Below are 18,601 nucleotides of genomic sequence, written 5' to 3' on the forward strand. Positions count from 1 at the left end.
TAATTAAACATACTTTCAGGAACACAGCTTACAGTAAAACAATAAAACTTTGCTTCACCATGCAATGTCAATAATTTCGATGGCATCGAAACTGGCGAAGGCTGACTAGGGAATTTTCTTGACAGAAGACACTAATTAGCAACATCTTATTGCTTCTGCTTTTACTTACGCGTAAGTGAAAAACAGCTTTTAACCTATTCTTGTCCCAAGAAGCCGCGCTCCGTTTGGTCAGCACCAAGAACCGCGACCTCTGGCCGAACCCGATTTTCTGAGCTTGCGCAGAAACAGCGGAAGTCCGCGTTTCACGAACTTCCCGTCAAATCTGGCAAATGTGATTCGCTAAGAATACGAAACAAATACTCTGCGCATGCTAAGAAAATCGGATTCAACCAGAGGTCGCGATTCTTGGTGCTTACCAAACGGCTTGCTTTGAGCATGCGCAGGTAAAAGAACCTGGACTCCCTCTTCTCTCGCCTTGGTTCACCCTCCAGGGTGGGGAAAGGAGAGTTCCAGGACTGAACTAAGCAACAGTTGAAATAAGCAAACTAGTCATTCGGGAGTTTGGGCTACATTGATACATCGATACATTGATACATTGATGCCATAATTGTATAGTTTTGTCACAAAGGAAATTGTTCTATCACTGACTGAAAATCAGTTTACTAAATTGGCATTTGCGCAGTGTACGATCATCATCAATCGTCTTTGAACGGTTTTAAAGTAGTTTGTGGGGCTAGTGAAATCGAGCAATAGCATGAACTACTTATAGAGGACTCGGAAATAAATTTGAATTTTGACCACTCGTAGAAATACATTGCCAGATTGCTTAGCTGAACGGTGGCATGGCCGAAAGTTTTCTTCAGCGAATTTTTCCGATACTCCTTTCAGTTGTTTACGACTTAGTGTTTCAAAGGACCTAAAATAGGTACCTAGATTGATAGTTGAGTTAGAAAATTTAAAAATCGACAGATTTGGTATTCCAGAAAGAAACTGTTCTAATTTCAAAACGTACCGAGTAAGAGAGAGCAAACTGGGAACGAGCTTGCTCGTGCAAAATTATCCTCTGTGTTGCTTACGTCACAATAGCTTCGATATGTTTTACAACAGTGAAGAGCTGGTTCAAAAATTTGTTCCTATCCACCTTCTGCCGTCTGATAAAAAGGCCAACAAAGGCGCGTTTATTGAAGTTTGTCGACCTGCCTGCGAGCAGACCTGCTCAAGAGCCATTTTTTCGATCATTCTTTTTGTCAAGTTTCAGTTTAAACCAATATTTCTTTCGACATGGAGCAATTGACTTTATCTGATATATACATGGCCAAACTGAGAATTAAAAAGTTCTTTCAGACTACACCGTGTGAGGTAAGTTGTCTTCTGCTCTGCTTGCATCTGCAAATATTAGTTAACTAAACTTGACAATTTTGTGAATCAGCCAAGCCTAGAAAAAATCTCTTTCGTTTATTTTGTTTGTTTGTTTGTTTTTTTTTTTTTTGCATGAATTTTATGTGATAATTCCAAAAACCAGTTTCTTCTTTAATTTAGAAAGCTATCGTTATTTTCATTATTATGTCGTCTTTTCACTGGTGTATCGTCACTGCATCTGACCTAGGAGTTTAAAATAAATTCACCGTCATTTTTGAGGGATTCTCGGAAATCGCATCTGCACATTATGAAAAAAGCTAATAGGAAACGAAAACTTTTTGTCGAAAACACGAAATCGAAACAGGCGTGAGAGAGCATGCTCCTAATTGGTTAACAAACTGGTTGTTTGGTCCGGACTGTTCGCTATTGGATGTTTGACTTTTTTAAACCAACAAGAATCCGCCCTGAAACGCTCCTCCACCCCACCCCCTTTCCCCATAACACTGAAACACAATTCAAGATTTTAACTACACTACCCCCTTACGTGTAAAGCAGGATTGTGTGACACTTCAGACATCTTCCATCATCTATCACCTCTGCTTTTACAGATAACTAGGTTTGGTGTTGATTATGGAATAGAAGTCTTTCTCAAGGAGGAGAATCGATCATCAACAGGGAGGTATTGTAGATCTGACTAACTTAAATTTTGAATTTCTTGACTGTGGTGCCAAGTATTTATCTTTATTAATTAACCTTCTTTCTATCCACAGTTACTTTGACAGAGCAGTGCTAAACTCTCTTCTAACTTTACCCGAGGTAAGAGGTCTTCACCGATTTGCAGAGGCTGTGATTAATGGTTGATCTTAAATTGGCAGGAGGCTCAAAGCGTAGCAAGTACGTTTTTGCAAAATATCTTATCGCAGAAATTCTCGCAACATATTCAAATTTTCCGTTTTCAAAATATTGAAAACTATACGCAGAAAAATTGAATAGGACTTGGATTCTGAAATGGATTCTGATTTCGCTTTTACACAAGGTACATATGACTTAATGATGGAACTTCATGTTTCATCTAACGCGTGAAAGGTCCCCCATTATCAAGTCGAACCGAGTCAGCTCCTGCAGCGATAAAGGTATTGCATGTGATAGTTGGATTTATCTGCAGTTTTGATTCTATGGGCGTTCTGATTGGATGATTAAAAAGCCATGTTTTCTAAAGATGCTAAAACATAGAAAACCGTGTTTTATTGAATTGTACATGTGTTTCGCACATGCAGTTAATTTATCTTATATTATACAGCTTATACTACCATGAAACATTCCGGTTGTTTGACAACGCTTCAGAAATGTTGAAGTTATTCGTACATTCGCCGACATTCGCCTTGATCACAGTCCGCCATGTTGGATGCAACGTAACCATTTTTCGCATGAAAGCGAGGCCACGCAAGTTAAAACATCATGGCTGGGTCAGCGAGTGCTTCGATTTCTTCAGAGTTTTGGCTCCGCAATCTGGTGGACATACCATCGTTCACAAACGCCTTTATCGAAATTTAAAGAAATACCGACAACAATATTTACTTGTGACAGTGACAGTGTATATGGGCTCGGTGCAGTCTATAACAACAGGAGAGGATGACAGTTCCGGTTGGACCTCCATAGAACTTTCCTCACCGGAAGCTTGGCCGGAAGTTGATGCTATAGATTAAAATGAAAAAGAGAAAAATACCTCTGACTGCTTTACGATTTTAACCAAGGAATGTTTAAAGAAATACTGGCAACAATATTTACCTGTGACAGTGACAGGGGACAATGGCATGCTTACATCAAAAAATCGCACTCGTGTACGCGGTGGTTCTCGCTTTTTCGGAGATTTTCTTTTCCTGGGTGATCTTGACCAGCAAAAAATACTCGGAACTGCATGCTTCTCCAGAACATGCTTCCCTGTTAAAGTTGTCTTAAAATCCGCTTCCTTAAAGTGTACAGAACATACTCTTGTGCTGTTTGTTATCTGTAGATGGACCAGATCATTATAACTAATGTAATTACATGTGCACAACAATGACATCGATAACCTAACCAACTTACCTGGACACTTTTGCCCACGTCTCGCCGTATTTTGACAACCCACTGCTTTCAATTTCAAAACTCGGAAATTGGTGAAAGGTACGATTTGGAATTTTTTTAGCGCGATTATTTTGACATTGCGGCACGCAACGGTGATCTCTGTTGGGCATGATTGCAGATGATCGCCTTGTCTCCTCGATCGCCGGAAGTTGACCTTTTTTACGCGTGGCCTCGCATTGGTGTCAAAAGTACAGATAAAGAAGAATGGCTTTTTTTTTTCTGAATTTCCCACATAGTACATGCTCTCAAATTGCGACAGAATAATACGCGGCATTGCCTTCTGAACTTTTCACTTTTCCTCTCTTTTGCGAGCGGTGAGCCGTTCAGAAGGCCTCGACATCAAGGCGAGATTACTGTGCTCTGTCACCTCACGGCTGCTGAAGAAATAAAAATTTTTTTGAGCCTACGAGAACTTTTTTTATGCTCACAGGATCAGCGGCGGCGTGGTGTCATCACAGCTTCAGAATGCAGGACCTTCATACGAGCCCTTTTCTGTTATGGCCCTAAACTGGGCGTACCAGTGAACCTTGTAGTTCCATATGGAAGTGCAATTCACAGGCAAATGTGGAGTCAACCTGGTAAAATCATTGTGAGCTGTGGAAAAGATATCAATGAGGTAATTGAAGTCAAACCTATCAACGAAATTGAAATAAACCTATTCAATCAGTTTAGACTGTAACTGAAGAGAAGATGGGGTTAAGGAGTTAATCCCCTGTGTTGGCGTTATTCGTGAGGTAATACCTATCGGCTCTCGACTTAAGAAATCACAGGGTGGCGGAGGGGGGTCTAGAAATAGCCAATCCTGTGACACGGATGTTACTCGCGTGGACAGCCAAAGAGGCGTTACACTCAGCAACAACAACAACAACAACTTTATTATGACTTGCATATTTACAATTTTACAGAAATATATACACATTAAGTTAAAAAAGCTTGACAATAGTAACAGCGCGAACCCGCAGATAGCCTGGGCTAATCTAGACGGGCCACATCTATATTTATATTAGACCATTAACACATAAATAAGATTGTTATGCAACTACTTATAGAAGGATTTACGAAACCGTTTTACACAAGTACATTTACATATTTTGATTGATACTAGGAGCTATGATTTACTAGAGATAAACTAAACTATGGGTTGAAATTAATCAGGAACTAAATTTAAGTTACTCAAATTAGTAACTTACTTAAATTAGTAACTTACTTTAAGTTACTAATTTAAGATACTCAATAAAGTATCATCCACGAAAACATTTACTCAACGCGCGTGGTAACTGGATACCAAAAGAATTAGCTTGGAATAAGGCCTGTATGGCCTTTAAGTTTATGAAAAGTAGACTTAAAATATCTGAATTGTCCACTAAATAGATGTTGATTTCCCGTCTTAAACTGATTTTAAGGACAGTCACACGGTACACATTTTGTGCAATGTCTAAAATTGCATCGTGAGTCCATATCGTTGCATGCAACATTTCACACTATATTCTAAGTTATAGTGTAACCTGCTAGACAGCCTTACCTTAGTCAAACGCTCAAGAGGCGAGCTTCAATGAGCAGGAGAGATGAAAGCTAAGTACAGTGATGGAGTACATAGAGTCAGGGTTGGCTGTCTCAGCGGTCAAACGCATTGCACACGCACAGTTCTCGGTTAAACTGCGTCTCTTAAAACTCTCAAAGTTTTGAAATCTTCCGTTCTCAAATCAAAAGTTAAGACAGGCACTTAATATTTACAAAGAAAATCAGAATTCTTATCCGCCTTTATTACCTTCTTTCAATTTGGCTTACCACTCCCCTTTTTGAAACTTTTTCTTTGGAAAGTTTTCTACATTTTGCTTCACCCTCTTACAAACTTCGAGGCAACCGAGACCGGAAGTCGCGATGAATTTTTTGCTTTCAACCACCGTGAAGGCTTGGCCATACGGGGCAATGTTTGATTAGTGTTGCGTAGCTTGCAAAACCGCAATAATAAGACTTATTATTATTATTATAATTATAATTATAATAATAATAATTATTATTATTATTATCATTATTAATGTGCAGTTCCAGTTATTTGGTAAGTCTTGCGTCTAAATTATTGTGCTTAATTATGGCTTTTTAAGGTGGTTCCTCTGGGTTGCTTTGCCTATCCCTTCTGCCGACAATTTTCCCACGAAAATTTCAAAAACATTGTGCTGCTACTTTTATCTCTGAGGAATCACGTTAAATTATCTTTTTTATGTGTAAAATAATCATGATATCGTAGATCAAGAATTTTAATTAAATGTGATGCAAGGACAACTACCTTCTTTAATCCAGGCAAAAAGATGCGCTGAAGAATTTGCTAAAGCTGTGAGACTTGAATTTATAGACAGGTACGCGGTTAATGAACACCTGCATTTAAACATCAAAATAGTAATTCTCGTTACTACCTCCATTTATTTCTTTCGATGTTAGTTATGACAATTTTTCGGTGCATCAATGCAGCATGATATAGCCAAAATCATGGCTTTCATTGTAACAAAGTTGAAAGGAAAATTTGATGTTGATTTGGTAGTTGATCTGGAGACACGATTAATCGCTAACTGGTAGATCATATTCATATTTCTGCTTGTTTATCGTAGTGACCACAGTCATACCATGCTGGCTGGCCTGGGTACCCTGGGGTTCGAAATCCTGGAGCAGTGCGATTGCCACTTAGACTCTGTTGTCGTGCCTGCTAGTGACAAAACTCTTCTGAAAGCCCTAAGATATTCTATAAAGAGTATTTTCCCTCATATCAAGATCATAGTAAGTGACGTTAATCGTGATTTCAGTAGACCTGGAGATTTTGTAGGTTAACTCTCATTGTCTTCTGACGTCGTTAATATTTTAACATAGGTTGCTCAAGTCACAGACAAAGAACTTACAAGAGGTTAGATATTGACAGTTTATCTCAGTCGGCTTTTCACGTAATATACCAAACACGAAATACCGTGTTTGACCATATTTCCAAACACCGAGACGAGAGTTGAAAATACGACGCGCAGCGGAGTATCTTTGACAAACTTTGGGTAGTTTAGAAATGTGGTCAAACACTGTCTTCACTGTTTGATATATCTTCTCAGTCGAAACTAAAACTAAGGAGAAAACGGAGAAATAAAATCGTAAAAAGTCAATGATTTTTAAACACCGTCACGTTCTTGATTTCCTGTGTTTAATCAATTATAGGGAAAACCATATCTTGAAGGCTGTAATGTTCAGCCGGCTTTAAAATAATAAGCCACAGCGTGGTTGATTGATGTAGAAATCGAACTCGAAACAAAACCTGTAGCAACCGAAAAGCGCGGGAAAAAACGCGAGAGGTCTTGGGTTTGTACTAGCTTGAGAATGTGGCATTAACTGGGTGACCATATGAAAGAGCTCAGCAAATGCCGATAAGAGAGCAGAAAGAAAACAAGTTTCAGTTTCATTTGTGTCATCTTCTATTCTGTTTGAAAAGAACAGAAAGCGACACAACATATACGAAGTCAAAGCATTGTCTCCTAAATAAAAAGATTAGTAAGGAAACATGATCTTATTCTAAAGTTTGCAGTTTTGCGGACCTTAGTGACATATCAGATGGAGTGTTACAAGTCAGGTGAGTTTCACAGCCTCTTTATTCGTTGTCAAACTGATATAAGAATATCAAAGTTTCTCGTTAAACAAAAAGAATGACTAGTTCTAAGTACTTAACTAGTCATTGAGGCCAATGAAAAAAATGAGATGCATGGCAATGCAACTTTGGACTGCTATAATCTGTGTTCGCTTCCCCTCGAACGCGTATATCTGTAGGCACGACACGCGGAGAACCCGCGGAGTATCTTGACCTTCAGATCCAGAAAGCCAAGTGATAAAATAGAGATAAGATGTTTGTCTCTAACCAGGTTTATAAACTGGTATCAGTAATTAATTGGGTGACTTGACAAATTCTGAGAATTTATAGACAAGTATCCTAATCTTATGGCAGCAACAGCACCTTTTGACGCTTCAAGCTAATTATCCGGCGGCAATTCAGCCCTCTCGTCCAGTGTGCAGATTTGACCACACCCTTTCTTCATGGTTTTAAACGGCTGCAGACGAAAGTCGACAAGTTTCAAATTTCCGCGCAATTTGTCTAAAGGCTATTTTTTTTCCGGACAGTTAACATTAAAAACCGGACTCTAATACTGTTTACTGTTTGGCAGTTACTCGGAATTCCACGCCGAGCTTTCATGATATTGTCAGAATTCTTTTCCTTCAACAGCAACGCCGACCTTTCACGAGCAGTTCTTCGAGTCATGGAAGAGAAAGGTATACTACTTAGCAAAATGGGTGTTTCAGGATTGGCGGCTATCATGACTGGCCATGGGAATCGTTCTCATCTAACAAACAAGAGGTAAGTAGCTGCTCAGCAAAAGAAGTTGAGATAAACTGATTTTTTGCACCTGCAAAGAATTACATGGACAGGTTAGGCTGTGTGTTTTTGAATACGATCGTAGCAGATTATACTTCCGTGTAATCGCAACTTCGTGCTTTCATCGATAGCGACATGTATGATATATCCCGAGAGCCTTTGCCTCATTTCGTTGACCAGTAGAAACGAAGGCTCTGGTAACATGATTACACCTCTTAATCATGCATAACGCCATAAGCTGACTTAAGAATCATTTGTAGGACGCTTCGATTACCGTAGTTTAAAAAAATAGAACCGTCTCGATAATTTTCACGATAATTTTCAAACGATGCCTTTTTTTAGTTAAACTTCATGTTACCTTCCTTCCTTTGATTAATTTTGACTGTTTTATTTCTATTTTTACATTTACATTTTTCAACTTTTGCAGAGTGGTGGTGGTATCCACCGAGTGCCTTGTTCCCTGTCTACTTCAAATAGAACAGCTGATAAATCAAAGCTAGTTAACGCGTGTTTCGTGAGCCGACTTTGCGTCAAACCTCTCCTGTAGAAGCTGGGAGGAAAAATGTGTTTCTTTCCATTACAGGAGCAACCGGTACTCTAGTAGCGCATTACCGTCTTACAAAATATCTCCGTCCATCCGTTAAGAATATCTTGAGTGGGGAAATAAAAGCCCTAGCTGGCTCCAAATTGGGCTGGATTCTGCTTGACAGCGGGCGAAGCGATAACATACGTACGCACCTGGGTACCTATAGAGATCTGAAAAAAAAAAAAAAACATGCAGTTTATATATTTATTGGCAAAAAGTGTCTTTAGTGATTAAATAAGTACGTTTGAGAAAGTTCTTATTACGTTACTGTGATTTTACAATGAAAACTTTGCGGATAAAAAACGCTATTCAACTGGCTGTCGTTCAAAACCCAACTGACTTATCGACTGCGTTTTACGCTGACAATAACAAAACGTTAATGAAAACAACAATATAAAGTAGTTCAAAATACACCAATCACAACTGACACAACTGTTGCCTTTTTGAGACCTCGATCCCAGGCTGTCTCTCCTTTGCCCCCATCAGGGTCGACAAGGGAGGCAAAAGAGATAAAGACTGGGACCGAGGTTGCTTGGAGTGTTTTTCTCGGGGAGATCCGCGAACGTATTTCACGAAACTCTCGATGACACCATCCCCAGCTCTATCTGGAATAGCAACCTCGATCCCAGGCCCTCTCTCCTTTGTCGAGGTTTCTGGAATACGCCTTACGTAGCCTGTGAGGAGATTTCCTCCTTGCAAATTCTTCACATGCATAATCATGTGATGTAGACATTGACAATGTGGTTTCGGCATTTGCCCGTCTGCAGGGGTGACCGTAAACACCTTATAAACTTATCTTAAACCCATTATCAATTATTCCAAAGGTTGACATGGAAAGAGCATAAGATACTAAAATTCTCAATGAAACTGTCCTCTGAAAATCGTGGGAAATGGGATTTTCGAGCCCCTGAAATAAATTTCCCCCCTCCCCTAAACGACTTGCCCCTTTAGGCGCTCAAGTAATTTTCTCTTCGTTGCATCCTCCACGAAAAATGCACGCTACACCCTTACGGTTACTATGTGATTGTTTTGGTTTTCCGTTGAAAGAGCTCTGTACTTGTTCAGTAAAGGCCTTGTAACCGTTTTCCATTCATCAGTGCAAACATACAGTCTCTCCAGTCAATTTGCCAATTGAAAACTAAATGAATGCATAATGGCTTTTTTTGAGCTTTTTTCTCGCCCTGTACCCTGCGGGACAGAGACTCCCTTCTTTCTCTGCTCGGTGAGAGACAAGAGGGAACCTCTGAACAGAGGTTTCGCTCGTCTATCACCGACCAGAAAGAGAAGGCAATCTCTGTCTCGCGGGTATTGTCCTTGGCGTTGGGTGTAAGTTCTCCCGTTCTTGAAACCCTTTTGATTCACGTTTTCAACGATTGCCACGTGGACCATGTACTTACATGTTTATGCTGTCAGTTCACCTGAGTCGGTTCACTGATTAAGACAGCGTCCACAAAACGCCGGAGAAATTTAAAACGCAGCTTCATTGCTACGATTAGTCTACCGTCCACACTAATCCGTCACAAAAACGGAGCTATACGAAAACGATCTTAAAACCAGAGGAATTTGAAAACGCCGGCTTAAGTTTCGTTTTCGTGTGAACGTAAAACATTTTGAAAACGGAGCTTTTCGAAAACGATGGCGTCATGATAATCACGTGATTTCCCTGATCGAGTTTTCCTCAAACACAAATCCAAAATGACCAGAGATTGTTCCGTTTTCAAATTCCCCCGGTGTTGTGTGGACGGAAAACATTTGATGCATTTTCAGAGTGAAACCTCTGTTTCAAATTCCTCAGGTATTGTGTGAACGGAAAACATTTAATGCATTCATTTTTCTGAGTGAAACCTCCGTTTTCAAATTCCTCCAACATGGTGTGGACGAGGCCGGGGAACTCTCTTACTTCTTTACAATTCGATTATAATACATAAAGCCCAACTAAGCAATGGTCTCTAGATCTTAAAAAAGAGAAATAAACATAGAGCACTGACAGTTACTGAGGCCTCAGTTTTACAAAATCTTATTTCTGCTTGTTGAATTATTACTGTTTTTACAAATATGTCAACTTCTTTAAAATTCATAAAATGTTTCAAAATATTCCTTTCCTGAAACTAGTGCATATTGCAAAACGTTCATCGCATTTCTCTTTACTTTGTACTTTCTATATTTGGTCTATGTCTATTTGCTTACTATCTATTATTCATTTATCTATTTAAATTGTTCTTCTACTTTATGTTGAATAGCAACGGTTTCTGGTAATTTCAAAGTAAGAACAAATGGAAAAAGATATAGTTAATGACTAATTATGAATTATATCACATTTCTGATAGGTCACGGAAAAAAAAGTCAAATTTATACAAACAGTGACGAGATAAACAATTATAGTCAATGTTGCACTGATTACAATACTTGCAAAAAGTTTTGGACATAAAAATTTCGGACATTTTATTCCAGATGTTTAATTGTCATACAATTTTTTATCTCATTTCAAGCAAGTTTCAGACAAAAATTTTGGATACTGTGATGAAAAATAGCTACAGTAAATTTTTGCCTAGAAAACATGAATTAGACCGAAAATAGAAATATGTGAAAATGATATTTTTACTGTACTCTCAAGGTTTTAGAGATATACCAAAGAGAAATAAATACAAATCCAACAATTTGTTACAGATCTCAAGCAGTGTACTAAATTTTTATACTGTGCTGCAAATATTTTTGATGCTTAAAAAGTTTGGATCTGCTTTTTTCTTTCTCGGCCACTGTTTTTGTCTGACATTAAAATTGTCCAAATTTTTTTTGCAAGCACTGTAATATCAATAATTATTTTTTTTTAAGATGATAGAAAACCCAACATGGTCCTTTCACTACTAACACTACTGGATTTAGCATCTTTAGCAATTGTTGAGTAATTTTCTGATGATGTCAAATTCAAACTTGGCTACTTAAACATAAATGATCCGTTTTGTCTGTACCAACTGACCTTCGCATGGCATGCAGAAAATAAGATTATATAGTGCAGACAAATGTCTATGTCCTAATTCATACTAGTGATCATTCATGTTCAAGCATGCTTGTGTTTCATTTGTTAATCACAAAACAGTCTCAGATTAGCTGCGGTTTCCGAGAAAAGAGAGTAGAATTTTGATTACTTGGCTTACTCTGTGAGTGGGCAAGACGAACCAAATCCTACCCTCCTTAGCAGAATAGATTTGGCTATCTTGTCCTCTCAAGATTTCTGCTACGTCACAACAAATCCTTCTTTGACCAAGTTAGTTCAGTTACATGACAAGATAATTGCCTTGTTCTTTTTGTGTGTAGTGAGGACCTTGACAGTCTATTTGTCCATAAACAAGAATAAAAGAACCTGGCCAAAATCCAGCCACTTATAGCTAGACCTCAAACTTGGTCAATTTACTAATTTTAATAAGTCACCCCATGAGGAGTAACCGGCCAACAATACCAGCATTTGATGAAGGACAATTCTAAATGTTCAAGCTCAAACTTTACTTAACATTTTACTTAGTCTGTATCTTGAAGGGGGACTCCCATGTGAAAAGATTGGAGATGCTCATCAAAAAATTTGAATTAAACCCTGAGGAGACTTATCTGGGTGTGTTTGAGCTTTATTTGATCCCTAAAAGACCCTTTGTTGCAAAACAAAAAAAATAGTCACTATGGTACACCCTAGGAGAGATAAAAATCTGCGATTTACACCCATAAGTGAGATGCTGAGCATCCTCGACCTTATCTAGGGGAGTTCCCCAGGATCTGTTTTCCTTTGTCATCACAGCTCCTTATAAACATTATAGACTTCGTAATCATCAACCATGGCCATGTGTAAGTGCTTCTGAATAAACTTGACAAGGCTTAGAGGTGAATTTTGTTGATTCCAAAATTGAATCACTCTTCCGGCTCTGCTAACAAGGTACTTGCCAAAGTTCCACTGGGGCTCCATTCTCACGCTCTCGTACAGGTACTTGTACACAGGGTGGGCATCTTCACCAACTATTTTGATTTTGGAAAAGACAGGGAAATTAACGTCGTATTTGTTTTTGACAAATCGTGCAATGCCACTGTTTCTCAAAGGCTCCTGTTTGCCAAACTGGTTGCATGGGAATGCAAGGACACTGAAATCTTCGTCGTAGAATTTGGACTGCAGCTCAACCAGCTCTTTGTAATGCTGATCTGTGTAGCCGCACTCACTGGCAACATTCACAATGAGCAAGACCTGGGAGATTGGGTATAAAATACAAAATACAGAAGTATGGTAAATATTTATCAGCTAGACTTCAACGGGTGGTAAATGGTCCTTCAAATAGCAATACTGTCTCACAGAATTTTAGTTAAATTTCTCGAGTCAACATGCAGGTCGTCTCATTTTGACTCTCTCGCACCCCTGAGGCTTCGTGTCAGCTACATTTTACAGTGATCAAAGCCTGACTCAGTGGAAAGACATGCAGGCTAATCAGATAATATTTCCTTCCAAACAAAGGGGTTCTGTGCAGAAAGCTGTGCAACGTGGCACGAAACATCGCAATAGTTCCATGCGTGACTATGAATACAAACAACCATTGTAACGCAACTAACTCACGTTCGAGTGAACGCTTGAAGCTGCTTTTCGACTCTCTTCTCTCTCAGTTTTGAATGGTGATAAGGGGAATTAACAGCACAAAACAGTGAAATACTCCACCAACTTAAACTTACTGCACTTTCTAGCTACAAAATTACGTGGTTGTCTGGAAACAACAGGAAAAAGACTGCATGACTAAATTGTCATTTCTTCGTAATACTGAACTCTCACCTTTCCTTTAAAGACACTCATTGGAACACTGTTTCCTTGCAAATCGTTAACAGTCAAAGAGTATAAATCCGTAGATTCGTTAAATTTCACCTCAAAGCCAAGAAACAGAATAAAAAATATACCGAAGTAACAGAGATCCATTTTGCTGGAATTTTCGCGAAACAGGGCAGTTTGGGAGGGAGAGTAGGCCCGACTCAGCTGTTGCCACGACAACGGCAAACGATCAGCTGTTTTTCAGCTGTCAAGACAATAGCCAATCACAAGAAGTGTTATCATAATTGTCCAATCAGAACTCGTTTTACAACATCCAGGCGAAATTAGCGCTTCTTTTCAAAATCTTTTCGAGTCTGCTTTGCAGAAGCGATAATCGCACGAATTCTTTGATGAGAGGGAAATTTATTCCACGATTTTAAAGAAAAAATGTCACAATTCAGCTTTCATACGGAAGTGAATGATCTCCTGAGACTCGATGCCCCGATCAACAAAGGACCAGCTCCTCGATGGCAAAGAAAATCAACAGAACGCCGTTCTTCCAGCGCTACTTCGTCCACGCCGCTTCGTAACTCTTCGAGGCTAAACTCGAGCAAGACTCCATCGAAGACACCGAAATCTCTGAAGAAAACGCCTGGAAAGCCAAAGACACCATCTGAGGACAGATTTATTCCTAACCGAAGTGCCATGAATTTTGAAGCGAACTATCACAAAATGGTTTCAGCTGATCTCGAGAACGAAGAAAACGAGTGTGCTAGTCCCTCGAAAGCCGAGTTCAAGAAGAACATGGCAGAGAATCTTGGAGGAAATGAGGCAAATGCCAGGATTCTTGCGTTCAAGAACAAAGCGCCAGCACCAAGGGAAGGTATCTCGCTATCTGTAGAGTAAATTGTCATCCAGATTCGATACAAATGATCGATAGAGATCGTGATTCAGACGCGAAATTCTTTTCATTCCCGTTTGATTCACATCTCTTTTAAACTTTGGTCGTTCAAATTGACTATAGTCGCCGGTTTTTCCTTCGTTTAGATATAAAATAAGAGATGTTCATCATAAAGCCCTTTTGATTTTCCATCTGATCGTTGTTCTTGCAGGACACTTGAATGATTTACGCGTGCTGTACAGCCAAAATAAGACTCCGTCCACATCCACAAAGAAGAACGCGAGACATATTCCACAAGTTCCTGAGAGAATATTAGATGCACCTGATCTGATTGACGATTACTGTAAGTTTGCTAAAAATTCCTATAGTAAGTTACATATACAGTAGCTTTAGTTTGGTAGTTTTGTAAACCAATGCTGTGTTGTAAGTCAAGGTCAAACTCGTTTTGACCAAGGCCAGGGTCACCTACATGTTGCTTGTGGCGTTCACGTTACCATGTGGTGCAAAATATTTGGAATAACCTTTATGTAGTGCTTTACGTCCAAGATTTGTCAACCAAGTTTGATAAAGTCAATAAAGATTTTTTTTTTTTAATTTCGTAAATCTCCGATCTCAATCTCATGTTTTGCCCGTATGTTTTTTGTTGGCTTTTCCAAGCCAATCAAGTGCCAATAACCTCACGTGGGATTTGGTACGTGAAAGCGTTATTTCTCCCGCTCACTGAGACAAGCTTGGTTTCCAGTTGTCTCCACTGCGAAGATGACAAAATTCGTCAACTTGAAAAAAATTATTAAGAGGAAAAATGTCTTTGAGTTTTTTCACCAACTACTGTAAAATTTTGAAAACATTATCAAACATGTGCTCTCAAACATGCGTTGTCTATTCCTAATTTTGTTATAAAACAGAGTAAATTATTCAATTCCACTATATGCTTTCACAGCGTTGTAATGGGACATTCCATTTTTATCCGCACCGCCCCTATGGAAGGGCAGATTCCGACACCCTAGTTTTTTGTTGTCGGAACCTTTGAGGTTTGCATCCGAGGGGTTCAAAATTTTGTCGGCTTCTTTGAAAAAATATTCCGACAGGCCCTGTGTCAGAGGTTGCCTTCCATAGGGGGTGTGCAGATGAAAAATGGAACGTCCCAATATTATTTTCCTTTAAACCAAACCCACATCCAGGTTTTTTCTCAATTCAGTGATGATCAGCGAAAGTGTTTGACACTTCACTGGTCGAGTTGCTTGTTAATTATGTTAAGGGTCATGTTTTACTTTTTTAGATCTAAATCTCTTAGACTGGAGCTGTAACAATCATTTGGCAGTAGCCCTAGGTGGCTTTGTGTACCTTTGGAATGCAGCCTCAGGTGATATTGTACAGCTCTGTCAAACTGTGACACCTGACTGTTATGTTGGAGCTGTGTCTTGGATCAAGGAAGGAAATTTTCTTGCCTTAGGAGACAGTAATGGAGTTGTACAGGTAAATATTATCCTTTTGATTGTTGCAGGAATTTGAACTTCCATGAATTTGCACCACCTGAGGAGTTTTCAACTTCCTGCCTTGTTAGGACAAACATACACACACTGATTACTTAAAAGGGAGTGTGGGTTTTAATTTTCAACTTTAATGCAAACTGTTGTCGCTTTGGATTCAAGGCTCTTTCACTAGGATGTTCTTTAAGGCACAACCTTGGAGAAAAACCAGATTGTATTAACTTACTTTACAGTTGTGGGATGTAGAGGCACAGAAGCGTGTACGAAGCATGTCAGGTCATTCAGCTAGGGTTGGATGCCTGTCATGGAACTCATACATACTCTCAAGGTGAGAAACAGTATTTTCTTTTATTAGTTAGTTTCCTAAATTATTGTTATATGTAAGGTTCTTAGAATTTGGTTCATGAGGTTCACCAGATAGGTGGTATCTTGTATAGCCCTGCCCCTAACTCTTTTCTAGGTGGTTTATGATCACCAATGTGGAAGAGAACATAGTACTGTGTATTGCAAAGCTGTTGATTTGTTGTTTCATTATTCCACACAAAATATTATTGAAACAAATTTGTGGTCTACAAATTTTATGACTGGGCATATCCATGCCAGACATGTGATAACACATTTCTTAGCTAATCATATTCACAAATAAGATGCTAATCAGGTTAATGTAACATAACAACAGTACTGTCTGATGGCTAACATGTCTTTTATTCCTTGCTTTGTTACCAGCGGGAGTAGAAGTGGTGCCATTCACCATCATGATGTCCGTGTGGCAAACCACCATGTTGCAACTCTGGCCAGACACACCCAAGAGGTGTGTGGATTGAAGTGGTCTCCTGATGGCAAATATCTTGCCAGTGGGGGAAATGATAACCTGCTGATGATCTGGGATGCTGGTGTGAACACGGCCAATAACACCAATACTCCTGTCTTCACCTTCAATCAACACCAGGCAGCTGTCAAGGTGTGTAATAATTTTTTTACCACCTGACTTTTTTGCTTCCATAACCAAGAAACCTTCACTTATTTGATTTACTAGGTAGGTATATGTACATATAAGTCAATCTCCACTAGTGTTGTGGCCTTAAAACCTTCTAGCCTGTTTTTTTCTAGACATGTAGATCTATGTCTCAGAAGTAATGAGCACTTCTCCTACAGTTGCCCCCCTCCCACTCTAGAATTCAGTCAGGTGCCTTGGCGAAGTTTTCATTTGATGTTAAGTTGTGTTATCTTTAATTCTCAGGCACTGGATTGGTGTCCTTTTCAACGCAACATACTTGCTAGTGGTGGAGGAACAGCTGATCGCCACATTAGATTTTGGAATGTTGGCTCTGGAAATTGTTTAAGTAGCATTGACACTCATTCACAGGTAAATTATTAATAAAATAACTGAAATACCGTTATTTGCATCTAAGCCTGAGTATGTACTAATCAAACTGTAGGGGAGTTTTGTTTCCAATGTAGACCAAGGGTGACAGTTTTTTTCAGTGAGGTGTGAAAATGTTTTCTAGACATGATACTATAAGAATAGACCAAAATCTAAATCAAACGTTTCTCAAAGAAGTTCTTGTTTGAAGGTTCTCCTGCATATTTAAAGTGTATTAAAAACAAGCCTGCTTACAATAAATCAAACAATATCTTACAAGCAACAAAGTTCCGTTGAAATCCTTGTCATGACATTTAGTAATTTTAAACTACAATGCTACACTAATATGTGACCACATAAGCATAAATAATTGAATAAATAACAGTAATGTTGCATATTACCTAGACATGAATTTCTAATTTATTGTTTTACTGAGGGACTGACATTCCTTTGTAATGAAACCTTCAGGTGTGCTCTATTTTGTGGTCAAAAGAATACAAAGAACTTGTGTCCAGTCATGGTTACGCACAAAACCAACTAACAGTGTGGAAGTATCCATCAATGGTTAAAGTCACAGAACTGACTGGTCACTCTTGCCGTGTCCTTCATATGGCCATGAGTCCAGATGGACAGACAGTTGTCTCTGCTGCAGCAGATGAGACTCTTAGAATATGGAAGTGTTTTGCTACCGATCCTGCAAAGAAAAAATCCAAACCAAATCCCCCAAGCAGTTCATTAGTGCGTCTAGGTATACGTTAATTTTTAGGTAAACAGGGGAATAAAAAGTAATTATATAAATTTTAGTGGCAATCTACACATAGGCCACTTGGTTTTTCTACAAAAAATTGAGTTTTAACTGACATGGAACGTTACTAGTAAGGTTATTACATTTTATAAAAGTTCTGTCAGTGTGATATAAACACCTAAATCATGGGCATCCACTGTTTAGCTGGAAGAAAAACATTGATAGTCACTCGTACATTGAGTGATCAAGTCGAATTTATTCTAGCAAGGGTATCAAAATCTTGTAGAATAAAAGAGAGCAGTGAATTTCTCAAATGTATTTTTCTCCATGGAGTGCAAGTTTGCATTATGACTACCCTCCTTCAAAGTTGCACAACTGAAACTAATGAGTCAGTGTAGGACAAATATTTTGCAAACTTAAGACTTAGTATTAAGACTGTTGTCATGAAAATATTGAAACACTTAGAATAGGACACTGTAAATGTGTTTTATTAGTTTTCCGGAACATAAGTTTCTATATAAAGTCCTCTTTAATTGTTGCAAAATAATACATCATGCAGGTACAAGAGAAATGTGGTCATTATAAGCTTACTATAATTTTAGGTCATATTATTGTTAATACCTGTTAAGTTTGGCAAATAGGAACAAATAAATTATTATAAGCAAGGATATTCTAAATCCTTTTTGTACATTACTAAAAATTGAATATTTTAGTATTACAATTAATTTTTGAACAGTTGATTACATTTGCCATAATGTTATAATGTTGAGATTTCTGGTTAAGTGTTAAAATAATACATTTTGCAATAAAACATGTCTTTAACTTTGTTGAGGCTACTTGGCTAGTGTGATGGATGGGGTTGGTGA

The 18,601-nt window shown here is 38.6% G+C and overlaps 2 protein-coding genes across 2 annotated transcripts; one reads left to right on the forward strand and one right to left on the reverse strand.

Annotated features, from left to right (window-relative positions):
* Positions 1–10,263: 10,263 nt before the first annotated feature.
* LOC110047357 (uncharacterized) lies at positions 10,264–13,439 on the reverse strand. The gene is made up of 2 exons (XM_020753100.2): positions 13,264–13,439; positions 10,264–12,690 (listed from the first exon to the last, which is right to left on the reverse strand). Exons 1-2 carry the CDS (start codon positions 13,402–13,404, stop codon positions 12,247–12,249), a joined length of 585 nt encoding a protein of 194 aa, XP_020608759.2. The 5' UTR covers positions 13,405–13,439; the 3' UTR covers positions 10,264–12,246.
* Positions 13,440–13,489: 50 nt separating this feature from the next.
* On the forward strand, positions 13,490–18,561 carry LOC110047356 (cell division cycle protein 20 homolog). Its single transcript, XM_020753099.2, has 7 exons — positions 13,490–14,119; positions 14,349–14,480; positions 15,417–15,613; positions 15,861–15,955; positions 16,354–16,588; positions 16,868–16,993; positions 17,459–18,561. Exons 1-7 carry the CDS (start codon positions 13,684–13,686, stop codon positions 17,747–17,749), a joined length of 1,512 nt encoding a protein of 503 aa, XP_020608758.2. The 5' UTR covers positions 13,490–13,683; the 3' UTR covers positions 17,750–18,561.
* The last annotated feature ends 40 nt before the right edge of the window (positions 18,562–18,601 follow it).

The sequence above is a fragment of the Orbicella faveolata genome, unplaced genomic scaffold (assembly GCF_042242905.1).
Source record: "Orbicella faveolata isolate gen_17 unplaced genomic scaffold, um_ofav_v1 contig_14, whole genome shotgun sequence".
NCBI classification, from domain to species: domain Eukaryota; kingdom Metazoa; phylum Cnidaria; class Anthozoa; order Scleractinia; family Merulinidae; genus Orbicella; species Orbicella faveolata.